General features: G+C 32.3%; 1 protein-coding gene across 1 annotated transcript; it reads right to left on the minus strand.

Moving 5' to 3' along the window:
* Positions 1-10,754: 10,754 nt before the first annotated feature.
* On the minus strand, positions 10,755-11,620 carry LOC128292725 (receptor-like protein EIX2). The gene is made up of 2 exons (XM_053027630.1): positions 10,863-11,620; positions 10,755-10,764 (listed from the first exon to the last, which is right to left on the minus strand). Exons 1-2 carry the CDS (start codon positions 11,618-11,620, stop codon positions 10,755-10,757), a joined length of 768 nt encoding a protein of 255 aa, XP_052883590.1.
* Between the last annotated feature and the right edge of the window lie 400 nt (positions 11,621-12,020).

A 12,020-nucleotide genomic window follows, 5' to 3' on the forward strand; every position in this document is an offset into this window, starting at 1 on the left:
AATGTTGAAAGGAAGAAGATTCTGACAGCTTAATTATCTGCACTTTCTGGTGGTTCATCCACATTTCTGTTTGGTAGCTTGTCTGCAATTATGGTGGCTCGACCATATATGTTTATTTTAGTAGCTAGGTTGCAATATAGTGGCTTGACCACATATGTCCAACCTAATAGTTTTATCTGTAATATTTAGTGGCATTGACCACAACTATTCTATTTGTGTGATTTGGTTGGATGAGTTCTGGTGAACTCTATTTTAGTGTAACACCCCTTATCCACGTCCTACGACGGAACAGGATACGAGGCATTATTGGACTTAAATTTCAACTTTCATACAAAACTGAGCCATAAAATTTCATTTAATTCAAAACTTTTCAAACCCATGTATAGACACATAATCAAAGACATATGACATGGCATAAATGAGCACTTACACATTCATAATCATACAACAACATGTCATTCATTTTAAACACATTTGACTGTAGCCAACTCTCATGGCTATCAACCTCAACACAAGATATTAGCATATACATGCACATACATGGTTTCAATAACATTCAACATCTTCTATTTTAATACCACCATATTATTTGCCTATCATCATGCATAACAAACAAGCCTAACTATATCATCACATCATAAGCATAGAACATGACATGAAAATTTAAACTTATAAACCATAATGAATAAAGGCCACATCTCATGGCCATATACAATAGCTTGATGTAGGCCAATACGTTTGTCCAAATCATAATAATAATACATGACATGAAATGAACTTCCTATACATGCCACTCACTCGATATTTCAAATATTTGAAATAATTCTCCCAAAAGTGATAGCTTGATAGTGTGATTTTGCCTCCGACGATCTCCAACCCCGAGCTGACCTGCCAATACTTAAGAAATGGAGAGGAGGGGTAAGCTTTCCACCTATTAAGTCCGTATGAAATTAATAAGCAATTACTAACATGCTTTTCAAGATAAAACACTATAATCGTACAATTACACATGTTCAGGTTAAGCTGTTTTATCGAGTTACAGTTACTAAATCATTCATATCTGGAGCTATGAAACTCCAAATTGAGTCTTGTTAATTTTAATTGAAACTAGACTCATATAAATTTCTTCCATAAAATTTTCAGAATTTTTTTGTGTTGGCCAATTAGTATAGTTTATTCATTAAAGTTTCCCCTATTTTGCTGTCCAACAGTTATGACCTCTCTTCACTAAAAATTATTTATCTCATATTTCGAGATTCGGATGATGTTCCCGTGCATTCCTCCTGAAATTATACTAATTTAGGATTCTATTCATATAAATTATAACTCATAATTATTTTTTTTACAATTTTTAACGATTTTTCCAAGTCAGAATAGAGGATCTTGAATTCGTTTTGACACTGTCTCAAAAAATTAGAATATCATATAATATAGAGCTCTTTTGCTCCCCTTGTTTCTTTTATATGAAAATAGACTCATTAATATTTAATTTCATAATTTATTTGAAATTTAATTCAACTTACACAATTTTTGGTGAATTTTCAAATTCACGCAACTGCTGCTATCCAACACTGTTTTACTACTAAAATTCACTCTTACATAATTTCACTTAATCCATTTTGTCTTATTGAAGTTCACTCAAATATCAAGCAATTTGCTCATAATTTTCATAAACATGTACCTGTACTTATTCATCATATAATCATGTTCACATGTATTTTTACTCAATCGATTTTCCCGTTGAACTCTTCGGAATAATAATTGATACTTAGTTGCCTGCACATATTTTCACACTTGTAGCCAAGGCTATCTAGTACGTATAGTAGCTTGCACTTAGTACTACACATGCGACCAATTATCCGGTACATGTAGTAGCCTGCACTTAGTATTACACACATGATCGAAGTTATCGGGTACACATAGTAGCCTGCACTTAGTACTACACACGGGACCTCACAATAGATCATTCGTATCGTTTCTATTTCGAAGGCTCAACCGGGAAATTCCTCACTTTCCAACGTTTTGCAAATTTATTCATAGTCCTTTTTCAATTTGCAAATTACAACAAAAAAATCATTCTATAGGCAGCCACATTTCATATGATAACAAAATATAATAAAATAAAAAGAATCGATAAATTATTTACGTACAAACTTACTTGTCGAAATATCATCAGGTACAACCGTGTAGCAATTCATACAACCCATGTAATAGTAATTTAACATTCAATTCATGTAACAATAATTTGCCATTCAATTTCACATGACACAACAAGCATCACATTTTCCATATCATACACACCATCCATCAACTTCTTCTAAACATATTAAATCATACAATTTATGCCATAATAATAGAAAATTACAATTCAAGTATGGTATTGCATTATGACTAACACACAAACTTACCTCGGATCCAGAAACGGTAATTTACTATTTTAGCCACAACTTGGTATTTTACCGATTTTAGCCTGAATTTCAATTTTCCTTGCTCCATCATTACAAATATAGCCTAATTAGGACTCACATTATTCAAATTGATCAAAAATCATATTTTGAAAAATTTACAATTTTGCCCCTAAACTTTGTCAAAATTACATTTTTCCCCTAGGCTCGTAAATTAAACTTCATCCTATTTTCTTATGTTTTATGACATGATGATCATTTTTCCCTTCTATAGCAACATCAAATTCGCACTCTAACATGTACTTATGAACATTAGGTATTTTTACCGATTATGTCGTTTTACTCGTTTTCACGTAAAATCGCTTAGTAAAAGTTGTTTAACACAATTTCAAGCTTCATGTTCTACCATAAAACATCAAAATAAACACATTTCACCTATGAGTATTTTTCCAAATATAAATCCTAGGTTAAAATATTGCTAGAATAAGCTTAATCAAGTTACTAGGATTTCAAAAATGTAAAGAACTTTAAAAATGGGGCTAGGGAGCACTTACAATCGAGCTTGGGAGTTTGAACAGACCCTAACCATGGTTGCTGCTGGTAGAAATGGTTGAATGAAGAAGATGATAGCTATTTTGGCTTATTTCCCTTTTTAATTCTTTTAATTATTAGTTTACCAAAATACCCCTAACTTAAAAATATTTTATTACACCCATTTCATGTCCATTTTTGTCCAAAAATTAACCAATGGACTAATTACCATTTAAGGACCTTTAATTTAAAAATTCATAACAATTTGACACTTCTAAATGTAGAACTCAACTTTTACACTTTTTACAATTTAGTCCTATTGACCACATTGAGTGCCCAAACATCGAAATTTTCAAATGAAATTTTCACGAAATCATTTCGTGAAATCGTAGACCATAAAAATATAATAAAAATAAAAATTTCCCTGTCGGATTTATGGTTCCAAAACCACTGTTCTGACTAGACCCAAAATCGGGATGTTACATTTAGTGTGCAGCAGAGTTGAGTAGGACGTTTTTTTGAAAAATTCGCATTATAATTTTTTGAAATCTATCGCATTGGCATAATCATGCATACTCGATTCTGTTTGAATGATTGTTATGAAGTTTTTGTGATTTTCTAACTTGTATATTGTATTGTGTGAGATCTCAATTGAGTTTTAGTTACACATTAAGCTTTATAGCTCACCTCTTTGTTTTATCTCTGACCTTTCAAGTAAACGGTGAGATTAGGATCAGACGACGTGCAAGATCTCAGATTGATTCTCAGTTAATTAAATAAGATAGTTTATGTTTTTAATTATTTTGGGTTGTAAAATTGCTTTTGGTTTTTATACTGTTTGTTTGGTTTTGAGTATTTATTTATGAAACTGCAAAGCCTCACAGGCTAACAATTTAAAACTTGATTTTCAAAATTAAAATTCTGAAAGTTTTCCGCTATAAAAATTAAGTAATCATTTTCTGTAAATAAAATATATGGTTTTTAATGAATGTTTGTTTTAATACTTCAAATGATCAACCAATGTTAGTACTTTCAAAACGTGTGACTTTGTATTCGAATTCTGAGTTTTAAATAATTATTTTCAAACTTTGGTTATTTTCTAATCATTTATAAGAGTTTTGCCAAAATTTCATATTTTTGAAATGATCTTTTAGTTTCATCGAAACAAATACTTTTAAACAAGTTAATGTAATTTCTCAACATCTAGTTTGTGAAAATAAAATAAAATAAAGAGCACACAGATTTTACGTGGAAACCCTTTTAGGAAAAAACTACGGGTAGAGGAGAAGAAAATTCACTATGTCAAATTCGAATAATTACAAGAGGAATAGACTATGTCTATTTATAGGCTTGTAAAACCATATTCTAATAGGAGTGTAGTAAGATTGAAACACCTTATTCTAATCAATATAAAATTGATGGAGTTTAATAAGGTTTAAAAAACCTTATTCTAAAATAAAATAAAAGAAGTGTAGTTCTATATGGATTTTACTTTTATTTTATTTTACTATTGTATTTATTTAAATAAGGATTCGGGTCACTTAATTCTAACAAACTCTACCTTGACACGAATTCTCAATGAACAAGTTCTTCATCACGAACTCTCAATGAACAAGTTCTCCACCTCTTCCATAAAACCCTTTAAGGGTTTAACTTCAATAATGAACACCAACCAAGTCTAAGCAATGCTCAAACTTGGTTATAAAAAGTGACTTAGTCATCATATCTACAAGATTTTCATGAGTACTAATTTTGCTTACAACAATATCACCACGAGCAATAATATCACGAAAAAAATGATACCGAACATCAATGTGTTTTGTTCTCTCATGAAACATTTGACCTTTTGTAAGGAAAATTGCACTTTGACTATCACAAAATACTTTACTGATTTGAAAGTCTTTATTGAGTTCACTAAAGAGTCCCTTCAACCAAATAGCTTCTTTACAAGCCTTAGTAATAGCCATGTACTCAGCTTCAGTGGTAGACAAAACTACTGTAGTTTGCAAAGTGGCTTTCCAACTGATTGCACAACCTCTGATTGTAAAGACATAACCTGTGAGAGATCTTCTTCTATCAAGGTCTCCAGCAAAATCAGCATCAACATACCCAATGACTCCATCTTTAGCTCTTCCAAACTGTAAGCAAACATCAGTAGTACCTCGTAAGTATCTTAAAATCCACTGAACTGCTTTCCAATGTTCTTTACCGGGATTTGCCATGTATTTGCTAACTGTACTGACTGCATATGATAAATCTGGACGTAAACAAACCATAGCAAACATGAGAGATCTCATTGCACTAGAGTATAAAACATGTGACATGTATTCAATCTCATCATTTAATTGTGGAGACAAAGCCGATGAAAGTCTGAAATGGGCTGCTAAAGGAGTACTAATAGGCTTAGCACTCTGCATATTGAACCTGCAAAGAGCTTTCTCAATGTACCCCTTCTGACTTAGATACAATTTACTTTGTTTTCTATCTCTGAGAATCTCCATACCAAGTATCTTCTTTGCTAGTCCCAAATCTTTCATCTCAAATTCTTTACTTAGTTGGGCTTTGAACTTTCTTATCTCTCATTTATCTTTGCTGCTATCAACATGTTATCAACATAAATAAGTAGATACACAAAAGAACCATCATTGTTTTTCTTAAAGTAAACACAACTATCAAAACTACTTCTTTAGAAATTATGAGAAGTCATAAAGGAATCAAACCTCTTGTACCACTGTCTTGGTGACTGTTTCAAATCGTAAAGGGACTTTTTTAGCAAGTAAACATAGTCCTCTTTTTTTGAGACTGGAAAACCCTCTGGTTGTTGCATATAAATATTCTCCTCAAGCTCCAAATAATGCATGACCACAATACCAAGCAAAGCTCGAATCGAACTATACTTCACAACTAGGGAGAATTTGTGAAGTCTACTCCTGGAATTTGACTATAACCCTTTGCAGTAAGCCTTGCTTTATATCTAGGTTCTTCAACTCCTAGAGTCCCTTCTTTTTTTGTAAACACCCATTTACAATGAACAACCTTTTTACCTTTAGGAAGTTTCACAAGATCCCATGTTCTATTTTTGTGGAGTGATTCCATCTCCTCTTGCATACCAAACATCCACTTTTGTGAGTCTTCACTGCTAACCACCTCAGAATAATTAAATGGTTCTTGGTTTGCATCTATATCTTCATCCACATTTAAAAAATAAGCAACTAGATCAGCCTCGACATACTTCTTTGGAGGTTTAATTTCTCTTCTAGTTCTATTTTTGGCGATAGAGTATTGTGGTGAAGAAACAACTCTATTCTCAATTTTTGTACTGGCTTGAGGGGTCGACTTTGTATTAATTTTGACGCTCCACCTGCTTTTCATTATCTTTATTGTAAGAGTCTTTAAGAGATAAGTTAGGTAGCATAGAAGTTTCATCAAAAACAACATCTCTGCTAATCACAACTTTTCTATTTTCAGGACACCATAACTTATACCCTTTTACACCAGCTTTATAACCCAGAAAAACACATTTAATGGATCTTGGTTCCAATTTTCCATTATCAACATAAGCATATGCAGGACACCCAAAGGTCTTTAAATCAGAATAATTAGTAGGATTACCAGACCATACCTCTTATGGAGTCTTTTTCTCAATGGCAACGGATGAAGATTGGTTGATAAAAAAACATGCAGTAGAGGTTGTTTCTGCCCAAAACAACTTTGGTAAGTTGACATTTGACAACATACATCGAACCTTCTCCATGATCGTTCTGTTCATTCGTTTTGTAATGCCATTTTTCTGTGGAGTATGTTGAACTATAAAGTGTCTTACGATCCCTTCTAACTTGCACAGTCTATTAAACTCATCAGAACAAAACTCTAAGCCATTGTCTGTGCGGAGGTATTTTATTTGTTTTTCCATCTGTTTTTCAATCATAATTTTCCAAGACTTAAATGCAAAAAACACGTCACTTTTCTGCTTCAGGAAGAACGCCCAAACTTTTCTGGAAAAATCATCAATAAAAGTTAGTATATAATTAGCTACACCTCTCGAAGGCATTCTGGATGGCCCCTACAGATCAGAATGAATATACTCCAACATTCCCTTCGTGTTATAGATTCCTTTGGTGAATAGAACTCTCTTTTGCTTCCCAAAAACACAGTGTTAACAGAACTTTAGTTTGCAAATTTCTTGCCCATCAAGAAGTCCTCTTTTGCTCAATTCTACCATGTCATTCTCACTCATATTCCCTAGGCGCATATGCCAAATTTTAGTAATATCATCATCTGACAAGGAAGAAAAAGTGATAGCTGCATCACCAGTAACAATATAACCCTGCAAAACATATAACTTGGTAGTCTTTCTCTGCCCTTTCATCACAACAATGGAACCTTTGAAAAATTTTAAAACCCCACTTTCAGCTGTGTATCTGTACCCTTTTGAATCAAGAGTACTCAATGAAATTAAATTTCTTTTCAATTCTGGAACATGTCGTACGTCACTAAGTGTTCTGACAATTTCATCAAACATCTTAACTTTAATTGTTCCAACACCTACGATTTTACACGAAGCATTATTTCCCATCAAAACAACACATTCAGACATCGTTTAGTAAGTTGAAAACCAATCCCGATTGGGACTCATGTGGAAGGTGCAGCCTGAATCAAATATCTACTCCTTGCTCACTTTAGAATTGTTGACAAAAACAACTAGAAATTCACCATCGCTGTAGTCTTCTACAACATCAGCTTCACCGAAATTTTCTGGTTGTTTTCCCTTTTGATTCGTAGCCTCCCTTTTAATCTTATTCTGTAGCTTATAGCACTCAGATTTAATGTGTCATTTCTTCTTGCAAAAGTTGCAAGTTTTACCTCTATTTGAAGACTTCAATCTACCCTTAGATTTACCTCAAAGATTCTGTTCCTGTGTCATTCCACGATCATCATCGGTATTCCGATCTTGTCTCCCATGAACAATGAGAACCCGGCTCTCAAGAAGAGAATCGGGTTTAACCACAAGATGCTTCATCTTATCATACAAGGTCAAAGAATCATAAACCTCATCAACTGTGAGAGACTTGCAGCTATATAAAATCATATCTCTAAATGGTGAATAAGACAGGGGCAACGAACAAAGTAGAGTCAACCCCAGATCTTCCTTATCATACTGAACCTCTATGGCCTCCAAGTTTGAGAGAATTTCTTTAAACACTGTTAAGTGTTCGTGTACAGATGCACCTTCCTCCAAACAATGAGCATAAAGACGTTGCTTCATATGCAACTTGTTTGTTAGAGTTTTCGACATACATATTTGTTCTAGCCTCTTCCATAATTCAACGGCGGTCTTTTCCTTCATCACATCTTACAAAATTTTGTTGGACAAATGCAGATGTAATTGTGTTAATGCCTTTGGATCCTTACGCTTCTTCTCTTCATCTGTTAATGTCGAAGGCATCTTATCTATCCCTAGCAGGGCATCTTCCAGATCCATCTACACAAGAACTGTTTGCATCTTAATCTGCCACAAAGCAAATCTGATATTGCGATCCAACAACGAAATTTCATACTTCAAAGATGTCATTACCGTGATCGAGATGAATAACCCAGAAGCTTGGATGCCAATTTGTGAAAATAAAATAAAATCAAATCAGATAAAAAACACACAGATTTTACGTGGAAACCCTTTCGAGAAAAACCACGGGCAGAGGAGAAGAAAATTCACTGTCTAATTCGAATAATTACAAGAGGAATTGACTATGTCTATTTATAGGCTTGTAAAGCCATATTCTAATAGGAGTGTAGTAAGATTGAAACACCTTATTTTAATCAATATAAAATAGATGGAGTTTAATAAGGTTTAAAAAATCTTATTCTAAAATAAAATAAAAGAAGTGTAGTTCTATATGGATTTTATTTTTATTCTACCACTGTATTTTATTTAAATAAGGATTCGGGTCACTTAATTCTAACATGGTCATAACTTTTAGGTCGAGTTTAGAGTGTTGCAAAATCATTGAATATCTATAACCCTATGACATGTCAACTATACTTAGACTACCTTACATTTAACATAGTTTAATGAGACATTATCATTGTAATCATCATTACAACCCATATAATCATAACATCTAGATTTAAAACTTATATAAATCAAATATATATATATATATATATATATATATATATATAAGCACAATTTCAATCACTCCTAACTTGATTTGACAATCACAACTTCAAATTCGTTATCTCATAGGTTTGGAGAAAGATATACTTACCTGGGCAAGTAATTCATATTTGTTTATAACCACTAGCTAATCTACGAACTATTATTGAAAGTAAACTATAGTAGCACAAATTAGAAACTACTATTTATCAAAAACTTTAGTCTTTCTTTTATCTTGAGATGCTTTCGTCATCTTTAGCTACGTAATTAAACTTGAATACAAAAATTCATTAATCACACAATTTAAATATAAATCGACACAATATAGATATGAGTACATTTCATTCATTTTTGTCCCTATAAATTTTAGTATCTGAAATACTCGTAACATTTGATTTGATTTATCGGATTGAAAATCAATTTCATTTTTCTCCACTAGAGACCTCAAACTTTCAGTTCATGACAAAGTTTTCTTACAACTTTCAAATTATTTAATTCGGTCCCGAATATTCCACAATGTTTTCAAAGCCTTCAAACTTAAATCTAGCCTATTCTTATAACTCCCATTACCTTACTAACATTATAACATAATTTTCATTTAAAGTTCTTATCTTCAATCTCTCTCTAACTTAGAATTCAATATAACTTCTCAACTAAACATAATTAGTTACTTAATCTAATAACTGGGCTATGCTTATCAACTATCAAAGCCTAGAATTTCAACAAAAATTCAAACTAAAACTCACCTTCCTTGAGCAATCTAGTGGACGTAAATGAAGAAAAGAACCATGAATTTTTTTCTTTGTTTACCGAGAGGGAGATGAGGAAAATAAGCCTTATCTCTCTTTCCTTCCACTATACTTATCTATTATTAATTAAAATTAACTAGTTAAATTAATAAATAAAAGAAATCAATGCTCATAAGGTCACTATGCATAAGCTAATGGAACTTAATGACATAGATCATGGTTGGCCACAAAGTTTATTTTAACCATGGAATATTTGCTTTTAAGGACATGATCATTTGCTAATGAATGACATGACCGTAAATTGATATGTAAACTATGCATTTTTTTTCTATTTTGATACATAAATATTTTTTATTACAAGTGGTACCTCAATTGTCTATTAAAAGATTCAACCAATAATAATTTGCCACATCATATATAGTTTAAAAATAAATTTTATCTCTCTCTAACAATATATATAAAAGAAAATAATGCTTTTTGTCTATTTTGCTACATCATTTATAACAAAAAAAATGTTTAGGTATAAAATAGAAAAAAATTACATAGTTTAAGTAATAATTTATGGATTAAGATTTTTTTAAATACCAATTTATAAGTTAAGCATAGAAATAAAGAAGATTTTCAATATTTTAGGTAAACTGTTGTTATAATTTTGATAAATTTACTCCAATCAATATATTTTTCCTTTTTATTAGCAAGAATTCTTTTTGTTTTGATAAAATTACTTTTGATGGAAAAGAAATATACAAACCAAATATAAGATAAACTTATTACAAGAAAATCAAAGAAAGTCATCACAAATCTCTTCCTGTTATGTAGAAACTAGAAATCATCAAAAAGACAAACATGTATTAATTTATAAGTTTTTTATTAAGATTTTCTCAGGTGCAGGAAAAACCACCTTCAGTTGCAGTTCTAATCACACCTGAAAAATAATAATACAGAACTTTGTTATTTAGCTAATGATATATTTCTCAACATTGAAAGAACATTGTTAAGGAGTAAAGAAAGTAAAATTATTACCTTGTTGAAAGAGCTTTGATTCTCCTCACAAACCTTGCTTTCAGCAGAACAAATGAAACATAAACCCAATCCTTTGCATTATCCATGTAACGATAATATGAATGCCTCCATGAACGCTTGAAGAACATAACACTGCAAAACCCCCAGAAACCCACTGCAAATCCAAGTCCCATGCCAGTGTGAAACCATTTCATGAACTCATCACAATATTCTTCACCTCCTACTGCAGGTTTGCGGGGAGGTGGTTCCACCATTGAGCAATTCGGTGAAATCGGAGGACCACAAAGTCCTCTATTATGGGAAAATGATGAAGGATCAAAGCTCTGTAGTTGAGTGCTGGTTGGAATTTTTCCAGACAAGTCATTGTAAGACAAGTCCAAGATACTTAGAAATGTTAATTCAGACAAGCTCGTTGGGATGCTTCCTGAAAACTTGTTTCTTGACAGGTCAAGCACCTCTAGTTGTCTTAGATGCCCAATCTTCTGAAGAATTTTTCCTGTAAAAAAATTTCTTGACAGGTTCAATGCAACCAGTTCTTCAAGACTATTTAATTCTTCAGGAATCTCTCCTGTTAATTTGTTACACGAGAGATCAATGGCTAGTAGGAGTCCAAGTTGTGGATAGTTTTGCTTTGTTCCCTTCCATGTAACCAATGCCTCATCAACATACCTAACATCAATCAACGACGTCACTTTCACATACGGTTTATCTAACAGGTGAAGCTCAATCCTTCTATCTAAACTCACTTTTTTTGCCATGGAATTGAAATTTTTGAGGCATGGTGGTATGGAGTCAGATATTTTATTTACAGAGAGGTCTAAGATTTGTAGATATTTTAATTCACAAAGTTGATGCGGAATCCTTCCCCTGAACTGATTCCTTTGAAGGCTAAGAAAACCAAAGATGAAAGCCTCTGCCCGAGCCACATTGATAAAGGGTGAGAAGGATGAACGCGAAAGCGGATCGTAAAGTTTGTCGAAGTCGCGGATTTGACTTAGGGCTCTAAACGTTCGGAAAGAAACTTAGATTTTTTTGACACAACCTGAAACAAAATTAAATCCAAGTTAAATAAAATAATTAAAACAAATAATAAATCAAAGATTAAGGAAGTGAATAAAGAAGATAAATGAAAAGATAAATGGAAAGATAGAACGTGGC

This window comes from Gossypium arboreum, chromosome 5 (genome assembly GCF_025698485.1).
Source record: "Gossypium arboreum isolate Shixiya-1 chromosome 5, ASM2569848v2, whole genome shotgun sequence".
Taxonomy (NCBI): Eukaryota; Viridiplantae; Streptophyta; class Magnoliopsida; order Malvales; family Malvaceae; genus Gossypium; species Gossypium arboreum.

Coding starts and splice junctions, on each gene's coding strand:
- LOC128292725 (XM_053027630.1), bottom strand. CDS start 11,620: ATGGCAAAAAAAGTGAGTTTAGATAGAAGGATTGAGCTTCACCTGTTA.